We start from the raw sequence: 27900 nt of genomic DNA, 5'->3' as shown, positions 1-27900 counted from the left end.
CATGAAATGCCCTAAACACAAATAGAATTCAACAACATTCATGGGTCCTAAAGTAATGCCTCTTCTCTTAGGCTCACTCTATTTCCAGTATTCCAAACTCTTGCAAAGTTTGATCCAGAGACCTAGACCACTGTTGTGAGTTAGTAAACATCACAGAATGACTTTAATGCCACACACTCAGCAGCAGGCTCCTGGTTCTGAGCAGGCTTTCTAGAATTGCAAGAAAACATAAACAATTTCCCACAGTCATTTTGTAGATGTGGGAAATAAACATGAGGTGATAGGATTTGCCCCAATCCTGGAGGTTGTTAATGCAGTGGATGGCTGAAGTTATTGGCAGTAATTCAGTCAAACTTTTATATGCATGTGACTTGTGACTGTGCTGAAACCTTGATTTTGAAAAGCTGAACTGAACATGGTGCAACCTAAAAATCACAAAAATATTTATATATACATATATATCTTATATATATTATATATATTACACATACTATATATTATATTACATATCTTTTATATTACATATGTAATATATGTAATTTTAGCTAATGGCCGTTAGAAACCAAATACAACATGACAATGCAATCAGAGCAGATCAGAAACACCCTACTGAGAATATTGGAATGACGTCACTCTTCAGGTTCCCTTCTAAGATAGTGTAAGAACCACAAAAGCATGTATTGGATATTTAGAGTCACTGGAGACACATGACTTTTATGCAGGCAGAGGAATCAACTTTTGAAAGAGCGAGAGAAGCTGTTCTTCCTCATCTGTTTTCTCCCCTGAGAAATGTGTTGTACATCAGCTTCCTAAACTGAAGAGTCTGGATGAAGAAAAAGATGGAAAGAAATAGACGTCTGCCCAGCTCTGGAATCACAGGTTGAGTTTTGGAAGGTGGTTTGATCTTGAAACCTTTTTTCCTGGTCCTTTCTTGGCATTCGGTATCTTCTGATTAACAGGATTGTATCTTCCACTGAAATAAAATAAGCATTGATCGTAATTTTTCTGTCACAGGTATCTGCAACAAAAACAGTATATGCGACATATGAAGAACTATGGCAGACCCACCTCTTCCGGTCTGGAGAAAGGAAGTCTGCACCTGCACTTGTTCTGCCTATAGCATCATCTTAGGCAACCATGAGCCACCGTCTCATGGCAGCTATGGGGCAACCAGTGTGAACAGGTACATAAAAGGTGAGACTCCAGAAGCGGCCTATCAGGTGCCTAATATGGAGTCTGTAGAGAGGTGAGGGGGACCAATACGCTACTTTACCTTTTCATTTCAATTAGAGGTAAGAACACAGAGAGGCCAAGAGATAGGCTAGGACCAATAAATAGTAATGCACGGATTTGTGGTTTCAGACCCTGTGGAATCTTCTCTGACTGACTTAGCCGTGTGCAGGTGCCTCTGTGGTCTTCTGTGAGACAGCAGAGGCTGCTTCCGGTGCTGTGCTTTTCAAATATAGCTCAGATAGTGGTCTCAGTAAAAACAACCAAGTAAAGACCTATCATTTTCCTTCTAAGTAGGGAAATTTTCTCTCCCCCACAAAAGCAAAGAGAAATTGGCAATAAATAAATAAATAAACAAACAATATAAAGCGAGTGCTTTAGAACTCTAGAAATCAAAAATCTGTAGCAGTTCTCAAGAATTTGTAATGCAAAGAAAGAAAGCTGGGTACTTGGTGAGAATGCTGAGCTGTGCGGGATTTAGTTCCCCCTAGCCCTACTCATGCCCCTTACCTCCAAGAAAAACAACAGCCCATAGCTATGGCAAAACCAGGAGCCAACACACACTACAGGAGCCTCCAACCACTGACTTCAAAGCTCTTCTCCTTTGGCCTCCTCTGGACATGGTCCAGCATGAATACTTCTCTTGGAGTATTTGCTGGAACAAATTGAAGCCATCATTTAATTTCATGGCTACCACAATGTAAAACTAAGCTAACGAGGAAAGGTAAAAGGCTGGGGAAGGGCATTAATAAACTCTAGCACAAGCCTTGGGATCTGGGACGCCATGCTCACGTGTATGTATCCAGTCTCCTGTGCGCCTGGACTTGAGAAGGACCTAAGCTCTCACCTCTGCCTAAAACTGAGAAGCTGCAAGAGCAGAAGTGAAGGCAAAGGCAGAGCTGTAGTTTTTCTGGCTGAGTATGGAGAGCCTGTCCAAACACATATGCTATGTTCCCCAGGAAGGAAGAGGGTTATTGATTCCAAGTACTTAAAGTTTTCCTGTTAGTCCTAAGGTAACCGCTTAGCTAACTCAGCAAGGTCTGTAGTGGCCACACATGACAGAGAACACCAGCTTCACAGAATGAACTAAGAGAAGCTGCCAAGTAACAGCAACCCTCAGGCCTGGGGAAAACAGAGTATCTGAGATACATAGCAGCTATGTGCTATTATAGAAAATGCCCAGTTTTGACAAAACAGATAAGACAACCAAAAATGGAGACACAGTAAAGCTCTAGTGAAAAGGGATGGGAGAATTGTCCATAAAACCTCAGTTTGAAACATAAAATACTGAAACTTCCATACTTTAAAAAAAATCAATACACACACACACATACACACACACACACACACACACACACACACACACGCAAACAGGGACAGCACTTCAAGATACAGGAATAGGAATTAATTTTCTGCATAGAAATCCAGCAGCAAATGGGATCATAGGAAATTTAAAAGCTTCTGCCCATGAAGGAGACAAGAAGGAGAGAGAAGAGACCCCCAGAAAGGAGACACCCCTGGCCAGCTATACTTCCCATGGGGGCATTTATATGCAGGATGTACAAAGGAATGCAAATGTTTACCCTCCGAGCCCCAAAACTGCCATAGGTGGGCTGGCGAGCTGAGCAAATGGTTCTCAAAAGAAATAAAATGAAGAAAAAATGGGAAATGTGCTCAATATATTCATCCATCTCAGAAACACAAATAAAATGACTTTGAGATTCCATCTCACCAAGTCAGACTAGCGGTCAACAGGAAAACCAACGACAGCAAATGCTGATGGGGATGTGGGGAAAGAAAACCCCTAGCTATCGTTGGTACAGCCACTCTGGAAATTGGTGTGATGGTTTCTCTACAAACTAAAACTAGAATTGCCACGGGAATCTGCTGTACCGCTTCTGGCACAGAAACAAATGGCTCTAACCCTGTGACAGAGATGAGTGCACACTTGTGTCCGCTGCTACCCTGTTGACAACAGCAAGAGAACGGAATCAGCCTAGATGTCCATCTACCGATGGACAGTGAAAATGTGGCACAGGAAAACAATGCAAATTTAATTAGCCTTGAGGAGAAATGGAAAAAAAAATGGAATGAAAATGGAAATATATCAGAGGTGGCAGCCAGGACTAGAAGACAAGTGCCACACATGCCTCCACATACGAGCTTGGCTTCTAATTTTTATGTGCATTTATCTAGAAGTGAGTGTGCAAGAAACCTAGACAGAGCCCCTTCATGGGGAAGAAACTTTAAGGGAGAGGAGTGGGAAGGTACAAAAGTGGAAAGGGGCATCCTAAGGTTAGAAAGATACAACAGGGGTGCAGAGGGATGGGAAAGAGGAGGGAATGGGACTGGGGGGACCACTTAAACCTAAGTATATATGAAAATGCCACAGGGAAGCCTGTTACTTTGTATTAAAATAAATAAGCAGCATGCATAACACTTTGTCAGGAGTATCCATAGCAACGATATTCACATTATCATAAATGTACAAATAATTCAAATCCCCATCAACTGGTGATTGGATAACCAATGGTCTATAAAAATCTGGGACATTAGCCAATCAACATGATATATCTGGCTGAGCTCAACATGGATGACCTTGAGAAACTAGACATGCGAGTCACACACAGCATGTGACATAATAATAGGAAAATCCCACAGAAACAGAAAGATGACTGACCACCAAGAGCTAGAAGGTGAGAACTGACTACTAACGGCTATGACACTTCTTTGGGCGTTGTAGATGGAGAATGGTCTAGAATCAGTGGGTGTGGCTTCTCAACCTAGAGAGCACAGTAAAAACTACCCATTTTTAGTACGTGTGGCTGCAGACTGCTTCATTGTATGTGAGCATATATGTGGGAGCCCCAGGTAACAGTATTGCTCAACTGTGCTTAAGGCTTGGAAGCCACTTTATATGTGGATAATTTCATAAATGTACTAGTGAAAGTGTTGCATATTTGCTGTTTGCATGCTCAAATTATTGTTCATGCTTATTTCTCTCCCTTTGCAAATGGATATTTTCTTATTTTGCTTTCTCTTTAGAGTTACTGATGCACTACACATTGGAAAGGAATGAAATTTGAGAATATTTATCAAGTTAGAAGTTTTTCAAAACCTTCTAACTCTTCTACCAACCATCCAGTACAGGTTTCACCCTCATTTTACAAGGGGGTAAACTGAGTCAGAGAGTGACTACTCAAATAAAGTCACACTGGATAAATTGATTGAAGAAAATTGACTTTTTGTGTGCTCCAAAGCCAGTGTAAAATTTCATTTACCACCATGCTTCTTGGTTTTTTTAAAGGATAATGCTGAATATGCTGCAATATTGACTTAGAGAATTGCATAAGCTAGCTTATGGTAGAATTTTTCTTCATTTATTACTCTCATTAAAATGATATAAAACTGTACAACTCATAGAAAATACTAAAAATGAATAAATGCAAATCATCCAAACACTACCAAATTATTTTACATCATACTTTCTATTTACTATTATAAATATTTTCTATGTCAGTTGTGTATTCTAGCATCTGCATTCTAGAATTTTCTTGATCAGAACTTCTCAATGCTGTCATAGTTTATTGAGTTATTTCCTTTTAAGGCTGCAAATGTTGGCTGCATATCCTCTATCTGCTTCTTGTCTCACAAAGAATCTTGCCAAACAATCTGTTCCTCAACAAGCCACAAGTAATGTCCCTCAGGCCTTTTGCTTTAGAGCACGAAGGACTGCCCTGTCTTCCTCAAAGTTCTTCAATCCTATAGAAAACTTCCATCAACAAACTAAAGAGTAGGCTGCATAGCAAAGAGAAAGAAATGTCCCCATTGATTCCTTGATGAGTTGTGGCTGTGGTATCTGTCACTATTTGAGTTCCTTACTCCCAAAGTCTGTCTTTCACAGTTAATATATCCCATGGATCAGAGTCCAACGCTACCTATCAGCTTTGTAGAATTTAGGGGCAACTTGTGAACCCATTTCTAAAGAGCATTTCCCTTAACTGCCTTCTTGGCAATTCTTTCTAAACAGAATGTACAAGGATCTTTAGTGTAGATCTTTCAGCAAGATGAAGATACCACGTTCATTTACAGTCAAAATTTCATGAAGTCAGAATATAATTGGTGGTATTCAACTGGGCCAAATCACTTTTTTGATGATTGTTTTAAACAGAATTTCTCTTAACTGGGTCTCTTCCAGTACTCTGATTTATTCTGAGTGACAAAACTATATAAGCCAGTGTTTGAACACTGGTACTGCTAATATGGATGTTGCCTGTCACTTAAGTTCCATGCGTTAACCATGGTCCCTGGCAGTACTGGTGGGAGGTAGGCTGTGGGATCTGTAGGAGGTTGGGTCTGGTGCAAAGTCTTGGGGTCACTGAAAACATAACTTTGAATGCAGGAGGCCCAGCCCCTCCCTCTTCACCTTTTCCCCTGCCTTGTGTGTGGCAGTTTTGCTCTGCCTTGCACCACCAACCATCAGTGTGCTGCTTGACCCAGGTACAGCATAGAAAGGGCAATCAATCATAGATAAGAACCTTTTCAAGTAAAGCTAAATTAACCTTTTAAAAAATAGTAAGTGAATAATTTCAGCTTCTGTGTTGCAGATGCAAGTTGATGAGCTCATATGAGAATGCCAACCAGGGCAAACATTAAAGCCATAGCACTTGAGTTTTAAAATATCATTCCAAGCATGACATGTACAAAGGTGTGTAACTTCACAGATCCATGAAGTATCAGGCTTATCAGTACTGGAAGGGCCTCCTGTGCTTCCTAATTCTCAGCTCTATTTGTAAGGACCATCCTGTATTCCACTAGATGACTTCAGCATCTTTAGACCTTATGTGAATGTAAGCACATTTACATAGTCCTTTACAGAAGACTGAGATTTACTCAAATGTTGTATAAAGGGTATTTATTGTTATTACTTACATAGTATACATGCATAGATTTAAGAAATATCCATTGCCTACTGACATTTTAGGGTTTTTTTTTTTTTCCACCTTTGGCTATCATGGATTAAGCTGCTATGACAACCATGTACAGGTCTTATGGAGTAAATGTTTCTATTGGGTGAGGTCTGAGTGTTGCTTATAGTTTCAGACAGTGAAGGCCTTACTAGTGCATTTGCTTGACCGCTCAACAGCTCAGCAATCCATTCAAAGACTATAAGCAGCAATCTACAGTAGACAATCTCTCCACATCCCGGTTCATCAGAGACAGAATGGATCTGTGTGGAATGAGCAATTCTGCAGGTGCTGCGGAAACTGAACAAGGGACAGTTCCCATGGCATCCACTCCTATACCAGCACCTCAGGCTCAGCTCTGACCTTTGGCCTAGAGACCCCCCCCCCCCCGACAAGCTGATGGAGGCATGGAGCACAGCTCCTGCGCCACAAGGGAACAGGTAGGATTTGGCATCTTGGTGATCTGCTTGGGCATCCTACAGTCAAACCTGAGGAGAGCGTGCAGGAAGCAGGCACCTCAATATGGTGACGGTGACTTCAGAATTTATTCTCTGTGGCAGCCAGCTTCAAGGCATTCAGTGTAATTCCAAACTGTCCTCAGAGTCACAGTCTGGGGCTGTCTCTATGGATTTGTGTATTTATGGAGTGTAGATATGGCCTTAGTTTAATTTTCTAAGTACCTCTTCACTGTCAAAGAAAATTTCAAAGTAGTAGTAGTGTGTTTTAAGAAGAGATTTGGATTAGAGTAAAGATAAAATCAAACGTAGCTACAATGGGGTGCTGTTCAGAAATGAGCAGAGACAGCAGTTTAGGATTACTCTCCTGGGGAAAACCTCCACAGGGCACCTAGTGTCAACTGTTCCCTGTCCTAGTAAAGCCTGTGCCTGCATGACACCTGCTTATCTTCCTGGAGTCTGGAATATTAGTAGCGGTTGGGCAGAGTGTGACCCAAGCCAACAGAGCCCTTGGGTGCTATGCAGCCACTGATGAGCCTCCCCGGGAGATTAAACCCTCAAGTGCTGTCAGCTTGCTGCTATACTTCACTCTTGGAAGGACAAAGTGTGTCAGTGGGACTCTGCCTAGGCAGGACATCACGAATCGGCACCTAGTTCTCACTGACTTTAATCCAGGAGCCCTTTTCCTTGTGGATTCCAGTTCTATCTTTTCTCTGTGACACATCCTAGCACAAGTCTGGAATCTCCCACTGGGTCTCTTACCACTACAGCGGTTTTAGGAATCTCAGACACTGGCTTGACTCTCTTTACATGGAGGTCCCTTGTCAAGTTGTAATATTTAAACCACATCGTAATTCTATGATGAAAAGTATAAAGATAACTAATTGAAGTTTAAATAAGTAATGACTATTAGTGGAAAATATACTTCTATCCATCTAGCTGAGAATTGGGCAAAATTGGGCTACATCATTAATCTTTATCAAAGAAATCTGTCATATTATGTATGCCTTGAGTGCCTCTTGTCTTGTCCGTAGTTGGACAGGATTGATTTATAACTATTTTACATCTTGGTTTAATTTTTTTTCAGTGTTGTATATGAATATGCTCCCATGTATAGGGGATAAGGCCATACAGACAAGAATCAGGTGGTTCCATATTTTCTGTAGGGCCTGGAAAGTTCACAAGTATATAAAACCGCAGAAATGCCTAGAAGCTCCTTCATCATCATTGTTTACTTGGGATTTGCCGTTTAAACCATACTGTGTCCATAGCGACAAATAGGTTTCCCCACTGAAAAGGTCAGGACAGACATTAATTGTGTCTGTTGTGCTGTTACTACTGTAGTTTTAGCTCCCCCTGGGTCCTATGCTGCTTTGTTTTAACATATCACCTCCTTTAGAGACTAATGGTGCTTCTGGGAGCTCAGAGTGTGAGGTCACTAGCTTCTCAAAAGCCTCTTACCATGCGCTATTTTATACAAGGCTATAACATCTAGACTCTCAGCATCCAAAATATATGGGACACCTGTTGTGTGAATGCCATTCTTGGGTGAGTATAATTAACTAGCGAGGGAGATCTACCTAGACGTACGTTTTCACCAGACTTTCTCTCATTCTAGGCAGCGGATCCATCTGTTGCCTTTTAGAAACTTGATTAAAGCCAGAAACCTGAAATACAAAAAAAAAAAAAAAAAAATCAACATATTTGTCTTCTTACTTCCCAACTGATTTCTGGGTTAAAAGAGTCAATTTTCTGTCAATTTCTTTCACAAACATGTCTTTTAGTACTATGTGTAGAAGCAGCTAAGAGTGACAGGAAGTTCAGCCATTTTCTAATAGGATCAATCTTTTGAGGTTTCCATACAAACCCTCCCTTGGCCCTACAGTCCACGGGGCTTTTAAATTAAATACTGAGGAAACTGTGAAAGCCAATCACCCATGTGGTGTGCACCACCTGGAATTTTTGTAGTGGACATTAAACAGGGCAGAAAAGACAAGGAACAGTAGATATGATAGGAAAGCAGAAAAGTAAGATAGTATTTTCATTGTATTTATTTTGTGATTTTTTTTTCCCAGGATAGATAAGCAAACTGACGTCTCAGATAATTCTGGAACACTGGAGGCAGATCAACTTCACCATGGCCATGGAAGTCATGATTGAATGAGTTCATCACTCAAGAGCAGCACTGGAGAGAAGCAGCTCAGCGGTGTAAGCCAGAGACAACAGGATCATAGGGACGTCATGTAAACTGAAGGCAACCCACCCAACACTGTCAGTGAAGATCTGTGTGTCACAGCCACCAGCCTAACCCAGGTTCAGTGAGCGGCCCTTGTCATGAGTGGATAAGGCAGAGTGTGTCCTCCTCTGACCTCCATGTGTGCTCATACACTCTTTTGTGTGTATATAGCACACATGAGCACAGATGCAGTGCACATGTGCACATGTGTGCGTGTGCCCATGCACGCGAGCATGCTTGCACGCGCGCACGCGCGCACACACACACACACACACACACACACACACACACATATATATATATATATATGGAGAGAGAGAGAGAGAGAGAGAGAGAGAGAGAGAGAGAGAGAGAGAATTTAGAACTGTTGGACAGTCCAACAATCTCTTATCTGCAAACCAAAAGCATTTATACTAAAGACTCTCATGCCCTTTGCTAAAATTCTGTCATTTGGAGCAGAGAGCAGAACTTAAACCTATCAGGCCTGTAACACTCTGAGAAGTCGGTTCTGCCTCACTCTTTAATAATTCCTTGTGCCTGTGAGTCATTACAAAGCAGGATCTTTACACACACAGTGGGTCAAAACACACCTATCTTGGTTGTTAAGTGGTGAGTTAGGCTTGGAAACAGGCTTGGAAGACACAGGGGCCAGACCCTTCCTCACAGTCAACCACTTGAAACCAAGAACTAAAACTGACTTTAGCTGCTGGCTAGAAAAGAAATCTAAGTCACGTCTTTGAACTTGGAAGGTGCCTGACACCAAACTGCCTGGAGGGCCATGAGTGGCTAAAGGAGTCCTGGACCTCTACGAGATTACTCCATAGCAGGAGGCTTTCTGACAAAGAACAAAGGCACACCATTGCTTCCTCCTGTAAGCAACTATCCAAACAGGCCTGTCAATCAAAAGAGTCTAATGGCCGCCTAGAGAACAGGTTAGGCCAAGGGTCTCCTTGGCCACTGTCTGCTCACATTACTTGAGTGTATTCACTCCGCAGTAAGCCATGCCTGTCTTCTACACAGCTCTCTGTATCTCTCGAAATCCTTTCAATAGAGGTCAAAGGAAGGGGAGATGAGCAAAGCAGAGGTTGGGTTGGTGGAAAGAGAATGAGACAGCCAGAATGAGTACACAGCAGCATCTACAACAGCTTGGCCAAACATAGCTCCCATAGGATCAATTTTTCTTATGCATTCAGTGCAAACCCACATGGCCAGAGCCACCTTTGATGATAAAGATTAACAATTTGCTCTAGAGTGAAACCCTTGTTACCATTTATACTGGGGACAGGAGTGAGGCCTTCCAGGAAAGCTGTTGGCTTTGATTGTACACCGCATGAGCCCTCACAGTTGGGAGGATTAATCCACCTATGTGAATTATGTTAGCTAAATAAAGATAAATGGATGTTTTAGGGGCAAAGGACTTTTACTTTTTGCCTCTGACAAAATCTCCAAGGATGTTTTACGTGCATGAGTGTGCTCCTAGCAATGGACTTTTGATTATCAGTTGCGTGAATGCTTCTCAACACTGTCTGATACGCTTTGTAGTAAGCAGTAAGGCAACAGGAAGAGCCAAGCTCCCTGTCTGACCTCCACAGGGGCATACAGCTGTGTAAAGCAAACACACATGTGTTAGCTCTACAATTCCAGAAGGCAAGTAGAAATCCCAACATGGAACGAGTGCCCAAAGATCAGGAAGGAATGGGGAGATAGCACCCCCCCCATCCCAGCTACTGGAGGTTAGAGCCTCGGATGTGTAGGACATTTCATTCTCCACTTCACACACATGGGGCTCTTTAAATACCGGAAGTCCTGCAGACTGGTGGTATTAGATCCTTCCTCAAGGGAAGCAAAGAAAGTAGAGTCCAGAAAGGTCACACAGCAAGTAGAGGCTGGAGATGCCGTCTAAGAGCACCCAGTTAGCAAGCATGAGGACTTCAATTCAATCCCCCAGAATCCAAGTAAAAAGCCAGGCACCATTGTGCCCCACTGCAACTCCAGGAGAAAGAAGGAAACAGGCAGATCCCAGGAGCTTTTTAGCCAGTCAACCTCAATGAAATGGCGAGCTTCCAGCTTAGTGGAAGACTGTCACGGGGCAACAAGGCAGAGAGCAATGGAAGGCAGCAAGTGACCTGCTCTGGCCCACAGCATGTGTGCACATGCTTAGCCCCCTCACACACACACACACACACACACACACACACACACGCACACACGCATGCACGCACACTTTCAAAAGGTAACACAGCAAGTAAATGAAGAGTTGGATTCAAATCCAGAGTCTGCCTGGCTTCATGGCCTGCGGTCTTCCCATCAAGTCAAGGCCTTGTAGGGAACTTAGCGTTCACAAGAGACCTCCGAGATGGAGTGGAACAGGCTGGAGTGATAAAGGGTGTGCTCCAAGCAGCATGTGTAGTTAGAGGACGGGTAGGAGGGAGCCTGTGCTGCTGGTCCAGGCTTTGCCTCCCAACCCCTGCCATGGACCAGGCAGGGGGCACTGACTGCTACAACAGAACAAGAGATGGCAGGGACCGATCCGTCTTGTTTCATTTCCTACTCACCTTGTTGGCACTAAGCCCCAAGCATACCTCACAGATGGTTCTCAGCGCTCCATCACTATAACGGAGCATCCAGCAGACCCCCAGCCCCCACCTCCCTACCTTCCAAGCTGCACACTTCTTCTGGCTCCCTTGACATCACCATTGATGCCCTTTGGAACTTTGTCCTGGACTGTTTTATCTTTTCACCTTACACGTGGTCCTTGCTCTATCTCCCTCCTGCACATGTCTGCAATTACTAACTGTCACCAAGTAATATCTAAATGTCTCTCTCCATTCTAGAACATTTTCCTGAGATTTACACATTCACCCGAAGTCTGGATATGTCTGTTTGGATACTGGTCACTGAAAATGAAACTTATGTCCTAATCCTTAAAACCTACAGCAAAATAAGGTTAATATAAATATATGCAATAAGCATCAAATATCAAGGTGCATATGTATGCGCTCAGTGATCTGCGGGATGTCATAAAACGTTAAACAATAAGGAGACCTATGTTGCAGCACTGGTGATGTAAAGCACAAGCTCTGTGACACCACCAGTGTCACAGATGAGACTGAAAATCAAGTGGAAGCTGTTGAGACAGGCACACAGTGTATGGATCCCTTTCTGTTCACAGCGGTGCTTGGCAGTGTAGCTCAGACCCACCAGGAACAGTTAGGAAGTGATTTGCCTGGAATTTTCTGGCACCTGAGGATTATGATGCAGGTTATCTGCATCGTCCCAAATAGGAATCAAAGTATGCAGTTTCTCTTTTAACCAGGGATACCCTTCCATCTCTTTCTAAGAGCTACGTCTTTTCCTTTCTACTTTGTATATTTAAGAGCGTGGCCTGTTTCCTTCCATAATTCCAACACCTGCTTCTCGGCCACCAAACAAGAACGGAAAAATAAAACGACTCATAGTCAGAGAAAACTTTCAGAATTTGCAATAGGAGACAGAGTTACCTGAGACATTCCCACGAAGCAGTTTCGGCGCTCACTGTTGGTCCGGTGATGAGCCTGTTAAAAGACACCAGGTAGAGGCAGAGTGAGAGACCCAATAGCCATCCTAACAGGGTCAGCACCAGGTCAGGCTTTACTTCGCCTGCTTCTCATATCAGATGAAACGGCTTTGCAAGCACTTCATTGTGAAAGAGGTTTACAGGAAATACTAAACAGCAGCTTCAAGCCCACTGCTTCATACGGAGTTAAGCCCACCTTTGATTCCTGCTCAAGTTTAAGCGCGTAGTCTTTCACTTGATTTTCCAGACTCCTTTTTTCTTTTTCTAGTTGTTTAAGTAACATGTTTAAAGACTCCTGAAAGTAGGAACAGAGAGTTTTATGCACTTGTGTGGTTCTAAGCAACAACAACAAAAATAATAATAATTAAAATCTCCAGTGAAAGACAGCTAGAACCAAGTGTGACGTGACTCCATGAGCTGTAAGTAACAGCAACAGTACACAGAATAGTTGTGTTTATTGAAGTCTCTGCCGCCAATCACATTAAGTGCCTTCTTGATTTACCGAAATTAGACCTGTTGTCCCAAGGTCCCCAAATTGGACTAAGACTCAGAGTTGTGTCTCTGCATGAAGTTTCTAGTGAAAAGTAAAGGTTTATAAGATCTGAAGAGAAATCAGAATATATGCATTTTCCATAGATGGCTTCATTTGATTTGAATTACAAACCTTGAGATAACCGGTCTTACGATTTAACGTAGAGAAAATCGCAAGCCACAGGGGCTACATAATTAGCCGGACAATGTGTCACTGGTCAATAGGAGTGCTGGAACCAGAACCCAGGTAAGACAGTTCCCAGGGTCATATGTGCTGACATTGTCGGTTTGCTGCCACCCTAACATTGGAGTATGGACAAAAGCTATATAGCATCTGCCACTTGTGTGCTTCATGTCTACTTCACACACTGGTGTAAACTACCAGTGACACCAGGCATCCACAGAAAGCCACCATGTGGTTGCTGGGAATTGAACTCAGGACCTCTGGAAGAGCAGGCAGTGCTCTTAACCACTGACCCATCTCTCTAGCCTAACACTATACATTTTAAAGAGTGAGAGAAGTATACCATTAAGAGGCATCACTTAGATCTGCCACAAAACGCTAGTTTCCCAGTAACACAGGGCTCCAGCCACAATAAGGCCACTCTCAGCATGTGAGGCCCAGGAGGAACTGCATTGGCAGCCTCAGTGGTACCTCTCCAGAGGCACTGTCAGAGCTCTGGGATTCCCAGCATCCCTCTGGGGCCCTGTCCTTCACATAATAGACCCACCTGGCCTGGGCTCTCACATGCCTCTCACAGAGTGGACTTCAGCCCATGACCTACCATGTTTGGTCTCCTAATGTAGGGTCAGAGGTTCCCAAGAGCTCCTAAGAAGGCTGTCTGGTCTTACACTTAAGATCTTGCTCATTGCCAGGCGTGGTGGCACACGCCTTTAATCCTAGCACTCGGGACACAGAGGCAGGTAGATTGCTGTGAGTTCAAGGCCAGCCTAGTCTGCAAAGAGAGTCCAGGATAGCCAAGGCTACACAGAGAAACCCTGTCTTGAAAATAAAAAATCTTGCTCGTTAACAGTTCCCTGTCTCTCTTCATTCTGATGCGTGCCACAGTGCAACTTACTAGCAAACCCTATACTTCCAAAACACTTGCCTCGTGCCTTCTTCCACGGTATCCTATCTGTTGGTGCACACTCTGAGGTCATAATCAGGCCTTGGAAAGTGAACTGCCATGCTGGGATGACCAGCTGGCATATTCCTCAATCAGGACAGATTTGCCTGCCTACACAGTGGCCCGGACAGATAGGCCCCACCTTCCTGCTTCCTTATCCCACTTTCGGTACCACTGGTTTTATAGCTAGTCCTCTGAGAAGTAGATGCCATGTTGGGATTAAAAGTATAAAGATCGGGGATGCCCTTGTGAGGATGAGGGGAAGGAAGAGCGGGGGAACGGTCCTGTGGTCTCACCACAGTGCAGGCTGAGGAGGTTGGCTGGAAGCAGATATGCCCTAGTCATGCAGCCTACAAAAAACTTAGCAAAACTAAGAGGAAGCCCTAGGCACAGTCAGTCAACAATGGAATCCCACATATGCCAGGAATAGCTCTCTCTGCCTTTGTGGCTCTGTGGGGTTCTCCATCAGATACTCTTCCTGCCTGGGGAGTCCGAGGCACACTGCCTGGACCATCATGCTTTCTTTGTGAACCGATCAGTCTTGTGATGTTGATCTGGCTGGGATTTTCTAAGTGTAAGCAGAGGATGAGAGCCGAGCTCTGCTTTGTAGAAAGCACAGTTTCTTTCTCAGTGCTGTGGCTCACTCTCATCTTCTATTTATAAAGCTCTGGGGTCCACGGCTATGGCATTATCACCCAGAAAACGGTGTCCTAGCTGAAGGAAAGTGTGCCATCCACACCAGGCGACACCAAGTCCCCATGGACAAGCCTGGAGCCTGCTTGCCACGCCACTGCTGTCCCCTCTGCTCTCTGTTGTCTGTTCTTTGTCTGTCTCACATAAAGTACCGTGCCTCGAGCTATGGTCCTCCAAAAATGTCCTTCCGTGTGGTGCCTGTGAAGTTTCATCCTCCAGTGAGCTCAGCCCTTCACTTCAAGTATCGACTGTCCTTTCTTCTGCGCTCAGATGCCACATTCAAAGAGCAGCCTCAATCTTTACTCAACACACTGAACTCAACTTTGCCAAACCAACACTGTGGTCGTGCTTACACAACTTGTGTCCTAGTGAACTCATTTTCAAAAACCACTAAGCATGGTCTTTCAGTTTTACATTGGCTGTAGGTTTGGGCTAGATGAGAGCAGATTGTAAATTTTTAATACAGAAATAGGAGTTTGCATTTGTAATGGAAGGGTGTGTAAAAATGAATTCACAACATAATAAACTACAGTCGTCCATGTTAAAAAAAGAACAAGGTATTAGCAGAGCCCAGGCTCCAGACACACACACTGCCTCTGCCTCCCTCACTTGTTCCACAGCAAAGAGTGTTGGCTAAAATGGAACATTCTATGAAAACACATCTGAGAAGCATAGAAAGAAGTACCTCCATTTCCGTAGCAGTAGACAGTTTACACTCAAACTATGAATCCTTAAATAGACCACATGTGAGAGTGACCACCTGCCCTGGTGTCTGAGCTTAGGGGGTCATGGTTTTCTCTCTGTCTGGCTCTGCATTCCTCTCACAGATTAACCGGCAGCTTAACTGGTCAGTTGTTGTTTCTGACTTGTCCTGACTTTATTCATCACCATCTCCTGTGGGTTCCCTGGTGGGTCCACACAGAACAAGACATCCCGCTCTGGCCAGCCTCAGCACTGTGCCCCTGTGGCTCTGGCTGTGTAGGCCCCAGTTCCTGGGTTGCATCTTAATTCCCTTCCTTCATCTGCTATGAGCTGTGTATCACACACATGCGTGCACATACATATACATACACAAGTACACACGCACACATACACACATGCACACAAGTACACACACACATATACACATGCACACAAGTACACACATATACACACATGCCTACACACACACACACATACAAAACATGCTTTAAAATTATAGCACAGCTCAGACATGAAGGTTTGCCATGGCAATCTCATGGAAATCATACTAGCATCAAAATTACTCAGTGGAGAAAACAAGAACTTGTTCTGGATTTCCCTAGAACTCCATAGTCATCACATAGCCTGGAGTCTAGACTAGTACAGAAAACTTATTACACACAACAAAAACAACAACCTAATTAGTGCTAAATTATTTTAAAATAACTTTAAGGTCCATTCTGGATTTTTTATTCTTTTGTTTTATTGATGACAAATTTACTAAACTGGGTATTTGCAAAGTGGACCCTGTCACCACATCCACAGGAGATCTTCCTGAGCAGGCGCGTATCTGTTTGCACGAATCAATGGCCACGAGCCAGAAAACCATCCAGCGAAGACAAACTAAAGCTAAAGATGCTCCTAGAAACTAAATCCTCAAAATAGACACAAGAGATTCCATGCTTCTTCTATGAAAGAACTGTTTTCCACAATGGTTGCCTTTTAGTATTCTAACTAAACATTTTCACCTACATTCTTGTTTTAACTTGCTTTAAAAAGGTTACGCTGCAATGCTGTGTTTGCACACCTGAAGTAAAGCATAGTTAGGATTTAAATGGGGGGGGAGGGGTTACTTTGCCATCCTACACAGAAAGGAAGCCTACCAGCCACCTATTTTTTTTTCTCAAAACTAATGTTCAAGTGCTGCACTGAGTAATTTAACAACGTCGATAACATGAAGGGTGGGAGCTAGCTGCATACTAAAACATCCCACTTGAGGTTTTAAGAGAGCAAAACGACAATACGACTTAGTTAACCGCAGGCCCAGACAACACCAGCTTTGATAGTCTTTATGCTGAGATTACAAGCGCCCCCTTGTGGAAGGACATGCTAATTACATATGTGACTCACATTCATTAACTTTTCTTTCTGCTTTGAAGCTGTGCACCTGCTTTCAAGTAAACTGTTTTGAACTTTGGGGGGAATGCAAATTAGAGAGTGCACGGACTGGTCCTAAGTCTGCCACAGCCAGGTGGACGATGGGAACTCTACATCCTGCTTTTCATTTCATAACCCAAGATTCCTTCATTAATCTTCTCATAATAGTGTCAGCACAGCCACTTAATATTCTTTGTACCACATATAAATTTGGGTGTCAATAGGGCTCTAGAAACACAGTTAGCATTCAAGCTAACTGACGGCAATTTGTGAGTATGCGGGTGGAGATTGCCCCTGAGGACTGATGCCCCACAGCAAAGGCAGAGACACACTGGGGGCAGAAGAGACGCTAGGTGGGGAAAAGCACTTCACATTTTTCAGGACCCACATTCCCAGAACCCACAGCAGGAGGCTCGCAATTGCCTAGAACTCCAGTTCTGGGGACTCCAATGCCCTCCTACCTCTTCTGGCACCACACACACGCTGCACATGAGTAACTCACGCAGACACACATTAAAAAAACAAAACAAAACAAAACAAAACAACAACAACAATAAAACCTCCTCTTAAATGTCAGAAATTTTGAGATGTTGTAAATTCACAGCCCGACACATAAAACTAATTTTAACCATTTACTGTCGGCCTAAATGGGAAGTTAAAAATTATATACAAGTATTATATATCTGAACAACACTAATTCTGTCCTTTCTTCCGAAAACTATCTGTGTCTTGTCACTCAGGTTTGGAGGATCTGAGACTGCATCAACAGCACTCAGGTCTCAGTGCTCAGTCCTTGCAGACAGCTGTCCATTCTTCCTCTCTTGATCCTTGTTGCTAGAATCCCAATCCCCACTGCTCAGAAACCTTCTTCCCTATGCTACTGAGAATAATTACTTGAATATTAAATGTCCTTTATATGAGCCTTCTGAGGGCGTAAGGCATCGGATAACCAGAGATTTTGCTTTCGTGAGGAGCATTTTACAGGTCGGGCTACACGGGTCCTATGAAAATTCTACCTGTGACTAAGGCACAACAGCTGTAGCAGCCATACCTAAAAGTGCCACAAGATGGCGATGTAAGCCACCGCAGAAGAGAAACACCTGTCTTTCCAACTTCAGAGAGAGAGGGGAGGGATATTTCCCTGACCTTTCGGGACATTTCAGTATTTCTAGGTCAGGAGTAACAGAAATGTAGGAAAACAGACTAATCTCTCCTCATTCCTTCTCGATTTGTCGTTAACAAAAATGAGAGATTTCTCGGTATCGTTCATTAAGGAATGGCAGTTACTTACAGAAAACATCCGTAGATTCCCTGGTCCCTAGGATCCTGTGAATGTGACAGTGCCCTGCCTGCAGCTGCTGAAAACGTGCTTGTTAGTTCTGACGGGCGGTTCACACTGTGTGGCGGAATGGAAGAGGGTAAGGGTGGGGTTGGCGCTGCGCGGACCTGAGCAAACCTCAGCCACTCTGCACGCAGTATCGCCTGCTCTAAAGGACATTAAAGCTTTATCTCACCCGGTGTCTAGAGACTGAGATAAAGGAGCGCCAACCAAAGACTGGACCTAAGCCCCTGACACATATGTAACTGACGGGCAGCTTGGTCTTCATGAGGGTCCCCTAGCAAGTGAAGCAAGGGCTGCCTCTGACACGGACTCCGTTGCGATCGCTTTTCCCTAGCTGGGCTGCCTTACCTGGCCTTAGCGGAAGAGGATGTGCTTATTCTTGACGCAACTTGATGGGCTGGGGTGGGTTGATATTGGGGGCGTTCCCCTTTTCTGAGAAGAGGAGGAGGGGGCAAAGTGGGAAGAGGATGGAAGAGAGGGACCAGGAGGAGAGACGGGGAGAGGGCTGTGTGTGGGATGTAAGGTGAATATATAAATAAACTTTAAAAAGAAAAGAAAACCGCACGTGCTCTATAAAGGATAAAATATGGGAATTGAGTTTATCCGGAAAAGGAGCATAAAAGAGCAAAAGGGCTGGGCAGTGGTAGTGGCGCGGAGGCAAGCGGATCTTCATGAGTTTGAGGCCAGCCTGGTTTACAGAGTGAGTTCCAGGACAGCCTAAGGAGAGAAACCCTGCCTCAAAAAACACACAACAACAACAAAGCAATAAAGAAGAAAAGGATGTCAGGGGAACCTTGAGAAGAAGGCATGCAGAGGCCCTGTCAAGTTTTATGTCATCATAGGACAACCTTGCTCATTCCACTGAGTGTGTGTGTGTGTGTGTGTGTGTGTGTGTGTGTGTGTGTGTGTTCTTGTGTACATAGCTCTGTGTATACCTTTCGTGTTAAGGTGGGAAAAGACTGAACACATTTTAGATACGTAGGAGATGGTAGACAGTGCCCAACAGGCTTCAGACTTCTACTCCATTGCCCCTGCATTCGATACTCGCCCAGATTTTAAGGGACAGACTGGCCGGAAGATCTTGGACCTTGTGCAGCTCCCCTGACCTTTACTCAGGTTTTGTATCGGTCCTTACACTCCTGGTGATTGTTTTCCAACCCTAGGCGCCCTCTACTTACCACTGGCATTCTTTCATAGGCGCGAATGGAAGACAGCCTGTCTGCAAAGAAGCGGAAGGAACCGTGGGTACTTCCGCGGTTCCTCCTTGGCCCTCCCACACCAGGAGCGCAGCTTCTGTACCTGAAGGGTTCCCACGGACCTTTTGCATTTTCTCGTTCAGAGACACAATTTGTTTTTCCAATTGGTCATTCAGCTCCAGTTGGGTCTCATACCGGATTTTCCACTCGCTGCCTGAATAAAAACGGGCGGGGGGAGGCGGGGCGGGGCAAGGGGAGGGGAGACAAATCAGGGCCTGGAGATGGTTCAGGCAATAAAGTGCCTGATGTGCAACATGAGGATCTGAGTTCAGATCTCAGCATACACATAGAAATGATGGGTGCAGAGGTGGGTTTGTGGAACCCCAGACCTGGGGGAGGGGTAGAGGCAGGCAGACCCTGTCAGCTACAGGAAACACTATACTTGGGTTTTTAATTTTGTTTTATGGTTTTTGTTTTGTTTTGGTTTTGTTTTTTTTAAACCTTCAAGGAGGTCGCCCTCCTCAACCCCCATGGAGTCAATAATGTCTGGTAAGAGGTCTATCTTAAGAGACCCTGCCTTTAAAGATTACCAAATAAGCTGGGAATGGTAGTGCACACCTTTAATCCCAACACTCAGGAGGCAGAGGTAGGCGGATCTCTGTGAGTTCGAGGCCAGCCAGGTCTATGAAGCGAGTTCAGGACAACCAGGACTTTAATACAGAGAAACCCTGTTTCAAAAAACCAAATAAATAAATAAAAATACCAAATAAATAAAGAGGCGTGTGATCAAGGAAGACACAGATATTGACTGTCTTCACTCACATGAACAGATAACACATGTGCACCTGCACCCACCTCTGCACCAACATGTACACACACATACATATACAATAAAATATGAACCAATTCAATTTTATGTCCTTACTACCTGACTTTATCACTAATACAAGTGAATGAGAAAAGACATCATTTTAAAGTATTTTCTCTAAGACAGAATTTCCTAGACAGCCTGGATTAGAGCCACACTCATGCTATCCCATAGCCAGAACTCAGGACAGCTTCTGTGTCCTACTTACTCTTCCCTTTCTGTTTCCTTATGGCATATTATACTGGGGGGAGGGAGTTAGAAGTGTGTCTCTTCCCTTGAGACATCCACACAACACCCTAACTGACAGTACCAGTATCCCATGCAATGTCTGAAGTCGGTCTCATCACTTATGTGCTGGCCACATGGAAAACTGCAGTGTTAACTGACGCAGTGCTCACACTGTAAAAGTTAGTCATTTTACAAACAAGGAAGCCAAGGCTCAGAAAGGTTGAAGAACATTCTTAAGATGTTAGAGCGAATGCTGGTCAGGATTGTACACAGCGGTAGCCCCTGTGGCTCGGGAGGCTGAAAGTCTGGGAACACAGGTCCAGCCAGGGCTACATAGCAAGACTTTGTGTCAAAAATAATAATAATAAATAAATAACTCTAGAAGTCGAGCTAAGATGTGGTGTAGGTGAACACAGCTCAGAGTTGAAAGCTCCTTGTCCAACTTCACGGCCCAGAACCTTGAAGTTGGGCTTTGTAGGAGAAAAGTGATGACTTGGTTTTTTATTCTCTCGTTAACACACTGAGATGAAGCCTGGGATCCAATGGGTAGTGGGATCCCAAGGGAATGAGTGAAACATCAAACATCACTATAGATGGAACCTTGTCACCAGGACACAGAACACACTAGGACATACCAGGGCACACTAAGACACACCAGGACACATCAGAACACACCAGGACACATCAGGATACACCAGGACATACCAGGACACACCTTGACACCAGGACACATTAGGATACACCAGGACACATCAGGACATGCCAGGACACACCAGGACATACCAGGACACACCTTGACACCAGGACACACCCCAGGACACATTAGGACACACCAGGACACATCAGGATATACCAGGACACATTAGGACACACCAGGACACATCAGAACACATCAGGACACATCAGGATACATCAGGACATACCAGGACACACCTTGACACCAGGACACATTAGGATACACCAGGACACATCAGGACACACCAGGATACATCAGGACACACCAGGACATACCACGACACACCCCAGGACACACCAGGACACATCAGGACATACCAGGACACACCAGGATACATTAGGACCCACCAGGACACATCAGGACATACCAGGACACACCAGGACACACCCTGACACCAGGACACACCTTGACACCAGGACACACCCCAGGACAAATGCATCATGGAAGGAGAGGAAAGAAAAGACCAGAATTACTGAGCATATTCCCAAGGACATCACTGACCCCAGGTAGAAGCAATTATATTTTTGACCACCTAACTTAAGCCACTTATCCCAATTTGTACCATGACAATGGAAGATCAGAATGCTGCCAAAATGTTTATAGTTTATTTATACGAGTATAATTCACTGTTTACTATTATGCTGCCATGAACACAAAGGACAGCTCTTTCCTCAAAGGGCAAAGGGGAGTCATTCTTAGTTAAATATGAGTGATCTCGGCCCAGGGACATGGATTAAAGTTGCCTTAAGTAACACCTTCTGCCGTAGATGTGTTGACATGTGATTTTATTTGTTACAGACCTAAGAAATTCATTAGTAAAAGTATTTACCTAAGAAACTGGTATGTCCGCAAGTAGGCAGGACACAGAAAAGTGGGGTGAATTCTGTGGTAGCCTTCAGATGCTATCTGGTGATATTCTTGGGTTTTGAATAAGTGGGAGCTAGGCATCTGCTGAGAATGTATTTCAAAGTTTGGCTTCCTAGTCAAAGGATGTTACATCAGACTTAAGAGGGTTAAAAAAAAATAAATGGTTATTAACATATGTCCAACAAATGCAAATCACTCAGTGTGATACAACACAGACTGAAGAGAAGAAATCATATGAGCATTTCAATGGACCCAGGAAAACCCTTTGACAAAGCAAAACACCCCTTCACAACAGCACCAAAGAAACTACCAATAGAACATTTCTCAACACAATAAAGGCTACAGCCAACACTGTGCTGAGTGTAGAAAACCTGAAAGGATCTCTTCTGTAACCAGGCACAGACACCTCCCGCTCCCCCTCCCTCCACATTGTATAACAAAGGGCTCAAAGGCCTAGATGGAACACCAGATGAGAGAGGAAGATGCAAAAGATGCAGAGAGGGAGGAAGTCAGGGTACCACTGCAGCTGAAAGGGCCCTAGACACAATAAACAGCCAGCCAATGTAGCAGGAAGCAAAATCAACACATAAAAATTAGTGAAATGTCTAATTAGTGATGATGAACTTGCTGAAAACATAAATCAGTTAAAAGAAGGAAAAAAATTTCACAGATGCTTCAAAAGCAAAAGGAAACAGAAATCCCAGAGATGACTGACTAGGAGGTGAAAGGCTGCTCCGATGAAAGCCTTAAGACCAAAGCTAAAGGAGGCGTGGTGAGTCCTTCCCTGCTCACGGCTGGCAGAATCAGTGTTGTGAAATTTCATATGATGAAAGTGGTCTGCAGATACAACACCGTCCCCATCAAAATTCCAAGGAAAATCTTTCCGTGAGTAAACAATGACAATTTTATATGGAAGCACAAAAGGCCTCCGAACCACAGCAATTTAAGTGGGAAGATTAAAGTTGGGAGAATAAGACATGGCCTCAAGTTATACTACGCAACCCTAAATTTCCTGCATGTTATTGGAAAAAAAAGACATTGGCCATGCAACCATGAAATAACAGGTTGCTCATGCTGTGATGACCCCCCAGCCATAAAATTACTTTGTTGCTTCTTCATAACAGTAATTTTGCTACTGCTATGAATCATAATATCTGATATGCAGGATATCTGATATGTGACCTCTGTGACCCCTAAAAGGTTGCGACCCATAGGTTAAGAAGTGCTGGAACAGAGAATGAGGAATACAAGCACATAGCTGAAGCCATTGAGTTCTCAACCCTATGGGCAATGCATTTTTTCACCAATATAAAGGGATATGCACACACGTGTGTGTGTGTGTGTGTGTGTGTGTGTGTGTGTGTGTGTGTAAGAGAGAGAGAGAAAACTACATGCCTAGCTCCATATTACTTGTATGTGTGTTTAAAGAGAGGATGAGCTACATGCCTAGCCCCCATCTTGTTGGTGTATGTGTGTATGCATGCATGTGTGTGTATGTGTGTGTGTGTGTGTGTGTGTGTGTGTGTCCCACTAATCCCATGGCAAGCCCTGGATAGCGAATCATCTATCAAACTGAAAATCATAATAATTCTCTCTTCCTAACTAGTAATTACATTCATTTATTTTTTGCAATTATTTTGAGGTAGGGGCTTGGCTACAACTTTCAAACAGATGACATCTTAATGATAGCAGCCAGCATCTGGAGTTTTTTCCAACGGTGGAATTGCATCTATCGTCTCACCTTTATGTATTAGGCCAGGCTGAAATAGATAGAAGGATTCTTTTCCTAGTTTTCAAATGGGACAAATTAAATTTTATGAAAAAAGTGAGCATATACTTCTAAGGCCAGTCTGAAAATGTTTGCTCTCTTAATAACTTGGCCTGCTAACCAAAGGGGCTCTGGATTAAAACCAGACTACAAATGAAAACTCTACAGAGCTCAAAGGGGGACGGGGGTTTGAGTAGAAAGGGGACTTGACAGTCATCGGTATAAGAGGGCATTGACCCCACATGACCACAGAATATTGCCCAACACTTGGTGCACAATTTTAAAAAGAAAGGACTGAAGCCTGAAGCAGTCCGTGTGTGTGTGTGTGTGTGTGTGTGTGTGTGTGTGTGTGTGTGTTTTGTTTGTTTGCTTTTGCTTTTGATTTTTTTTCTTGGTTGGGCATTTTGTTTTGTTTCTAAGAAATCTGGAAGATGATGAGAAATATCAAGGGCCCAGCACATGGGAGAACAATTGAGAGAGTCACATCCCAGAAGTTCTGATCAGTGCTGGGCAGAGACCAAGGGTGAGGACACTTCGTACTGGCTTAGTGCACAGGCATCCCCAGTGACCCTGAAGAGGAGTTCCAGGTGCCTGGAGGCAAGTCTCCTGACTAGTGAGTGCAATTGTGAATGAGGCTATCAGGAAGTCAAGTCGCTGAGCAAATCTAGCTCATTTCCTACCTCTACCCCCTGGGGGGAGGGGGGCTAAGGCCCAGCAAGCGAAATCTTTGTCTCCAGATAAAAACAAATCAAACAAGAAAAAACAAAAAACAAACAAACAAAAACAGACCTGAGGAGCAAATGTGACTCCTATTGGCTCGTAGCTGAGGCTGGAGATGAAATACAGGTTCAACTCCTACAGGAAGATACACTTTCTGCACATAGGCACCCTTGCCTAAGGGCTTCCAGGGATTTGATGTGAAACTGATTGTGTTAGCTCCCTCGCCTATAAATTAATCCATTTACAAAACAGATTAGATTAAGTAAGAGACAGATAAGAAAGGGGAGGACACAGAACCCCGCTGTTTCTTTGGAAGTGTGTTACTGCAAGGTAGAGAGGCAAGTCATCTGAAGAGAACAATGGATCAAAAGAAGCTGGTGTGTTGTCTTTCAGAAGAAGTGAAGTCAGCACGTCAGCAGACACTGGGGATGATGGGGCGGCAAGGAAAAGGCAAAGCATGGGGCCTACACCTACTCTGCAGTAACGTCACGGACTAGTTCAAGTAGATAGGACTTAGACCTGTCTCAGGCCAGGCCACCCAGGAGCAGGATGGGAGCGAGGAGCCAGATGCAGTGAAGTGCAAAGCTTTGTTGGTCGAAGAAGCCTTTGGTGGATTGCTCTCTCTCGAGAAGAAGGAGGTAAACAGGCCAATTGAAAATGGGCACGGAAGCCTGGTGATGGTGCAAGCCTATAATTCCTGCCCTGGGGAAGCAGAGACAGGCAAATCTCGGTGAGTTCAAGGCTAGCCTGGTCTCCAAAGTGAATCCAGGACATCCAGAGCTACACAGAAAAACCCTGTCTTGAAAAAATCAAAAGAAAAAAGAAAGACACACATATATACACATACATATATATGTATGTATATATATATATATTTTATGCATTTGTGTGAGTATATTTCACATGCACATAGGTACAAAAGGAGGCCAGACAAAGCTGTTCAACCCCCTGAAACTAACATTGCAGATGATTTTGCTGTGAGCTTCCTGATGTGGGTGCTGTGAGCTTCTCCATGTGGGTGCTGGGATTTAAACTTGGGTCCTCTGGAAGAACAGGAAGTGCCCTTAACTGCTGAGCCATCTCTCCAGGTCTGTGACTCATACACAGGCCACCACACAGGTCACAGTGAAATGTGACCTTCCTTTTGGCTACTTCCTTACAGAGTCGCACTTACCTCAGATCTGGCTAGCAGTGCATTTATTCATGGCTCCCTCAAGAGGCACAGAGATGCAAAACTGGCTTTAAAACCAAAGTTCATTCCTATAAGACTAACAAACGCTTCCAGTCCTTCAGCACTGAGTTCAAGCCCTCGCTGCCTTCAACAGTCGCTCATACACGTCCACTTCCCATCTCTTCTCACACTCAGATTTTAGCTTGACCTTTTCTCTCAATCACCAGTCAACTTCCTTAGAATGGAAGAAACAAAGGTCATCCATTCAAAGTGTTGGCACATGACAGGATCTTGGCCAATATTTGTGGGTTCATGAATTGACTATGTGACAAATTTTAAAGATGTGTGTGTGTGTGCGCGTATGTGTGTGTGTGTGATGTACTCTCCCTCACCTCATATTCTTCCCATGAAAACACCCAACCCGAAATATTAATTATATTCCATGTCCAATAATTAAGACACAAAAGGTTGTGACTTGATTGAATAGGAGACTGTGATATTTTATTACTAAGTTACATATTGATGTCACAGAAGCAAATTTTGTGTATTGATGAATGCACTGAGCTTACAAGGTAGAAAAATATAGACAGAGCTTAGCATTCTTAAGTATTCCTATAGAAGCCCTTATTATAAACAGTTGAATCACCAAAAAGCAGCATTGAAAGCTTGGTACTATTACTCAATATGTGTCATTTCACCCACGACAGCCACCAGGCATGAGTCCCATGCATAAACATTTACTACATACCTGCAAGGTCACCGTTGAGGTTGGCCTCCAGCTCTGCTATCTTATGCCGTATCTCAAGCATGGAGAGCTGCACAACATCCCTGTTATTAGAAAGATTTTTATTAATAATAAATTCAATTAAAGACAACATGAGAAAACTAATGTATAGCAACCCACCCATACTTTAGGACCAAATTATTATAGAAGCTTGTTTACTGGAGGTGCAGTTGTTGCCAAACAGCTGTTGGGAAAACAGTAGTTGATCAGTCAGTTCTAGAAGGAGTTAAAAATGCATAAAAGTCTAGAATCCCCCAGACACCAGTGTGAATCTATGTTTAACTATGATCCCAATGATTCTGTTACATGCTACTCAGGATCCAGCTAAATACTAGCATAAGAGATAGCTATGTTAATAGATAACAACAGATAACCCCTGACACAGATGTGGGGGGCACTAACAAAGCTCACAGAGAAACGTGTAAAACAAATTCAATCTTATTTTCTTCAAGAATACAGGCAGTTCCTCTACGCTTGATCTACAAGAGAGGGGCAACTCACTTGTATTCCCCTGCCTCCATTAAAGAAAAAGGTAAATGGGGCTGTGCAGATGGCTCAGAGGTTAAGAACACTACCTGAGACCGGGTTCGGTTCCCAGGACCCACCGGAAGCCTCACAAGTGCCTGAAACTCCAGTTCCGGGGGGGATCTAATGCCCCCTTTTGGGAGCCATAGGCACTGCACATATCTGTTGCTGCATACCACACCCACACCCCTCACCTCTCTTCCTCCCAAGACAAAGAACTCCATAAACACCGCTTTGGGAGGCTGCCTGGTAAGCCCTGCGTTAATTCCCACACACAGGGGCCTCCTTCTGCCCTCAGAGCTCCGGCTCTCCTCCTGACACGAGGCCTAGAGTAGAGAAGGCGCCCACTCACTTCATGTGGATCTCCTCCAGCAGCTCCAGCTTCAGGCGGTCGATGCTCACCCCCTCAAAAGTGTCTCCGTGGCCCTCTCCCATCGCGGCAGCTAGAGAGAGACCTCCCGCGCCCCTCCCCTGCACACCACCTAGAGCTTAAGACCTGGGAATGCCTAGGAACCCGAAAGGAAAAGGCGTTGCCAGGAGCCATGGCATGACGTCATAGGCTGTTGCGCTTGTCTTCAGGCCCAGGTGTGAGCTGGATGTGAAACAGTCTGGGCATGGGGCATCCATCACCTTTGTGACTAGGCCTGTGCAAAGCCAGGGGTCTGGCCCACTGGGTTGTGTCTAGAATACAGGTACCCAGAACATCCAACTTTCGGCCCCTTCTGACCTTGCTTTCCTGGACACCACCCTGTGCCCTGCGAGGGTTGCTGGATTAAGAGCGC

The 27900-nt window shown here is 44.1% G+C and overlaps 1 protein-coding gene across 2 annotated transcripts; it reads right to left on the bottom strand.

The window, feature by feature from the left end:
• Window positions 1–873: 873 nt before the first annotated feature.
• Window positions 874–27900, bottom strand: Ccdc169 (coiled-coil domain containing 169). Of its 2 annotated transcripts, XM_051157171.1 has the most exons (8): window positions 27471–27900; window positions 26558–26637; window positions 19555–19665; window positions 19434–19474; window positions 12641–12739; window positions 12389–12442; window positions 8243–8319; window positions 874–973 (listed from the first exon to the last, which is right to left on the bottom strand). In XM_051157171.1, the coding sequence occupies exons 1-8, from the start codon at window positions 27551–27553 to the stop codon at window positions 874–876; spliced, it is 645 nt and encodes a 214-aa protein (XP_051013128.1). In that variant the 5' UTR covers window positions 27554–27900. The 2 variants fall into 2 exon arrangements, 1 of the variants encoding a protein (XP_051013128.1); XR_007831916.1 differs by lacking the exons at window positions 8243–8319; window positions 19434–19474; window positions 19555–19665; window positions 26558–26637; window positions 27471–27900 and having other exon boundaries at window positions 894–973; window positions 12641–12735.

The sequence above is a fragment of the Acomys russatus genome, chromosome 15, assembly GCF_903995435.1.
Source record: "Acomys russatus chromosome 15, mAcoRus1.1, whole genome shotgun sequence".
NCBI classification, from domain to species: Eukaryota; Metazoa; Chordata; class Mammalia; order Rodentia; family Muridae; genus Acomys; species Acomys russatus.
The sequence above is the reverse complement of the archived record's forward strand: the minus strand, read 5'-3'. Positions and strand labels throughout refer to the sequence as shown.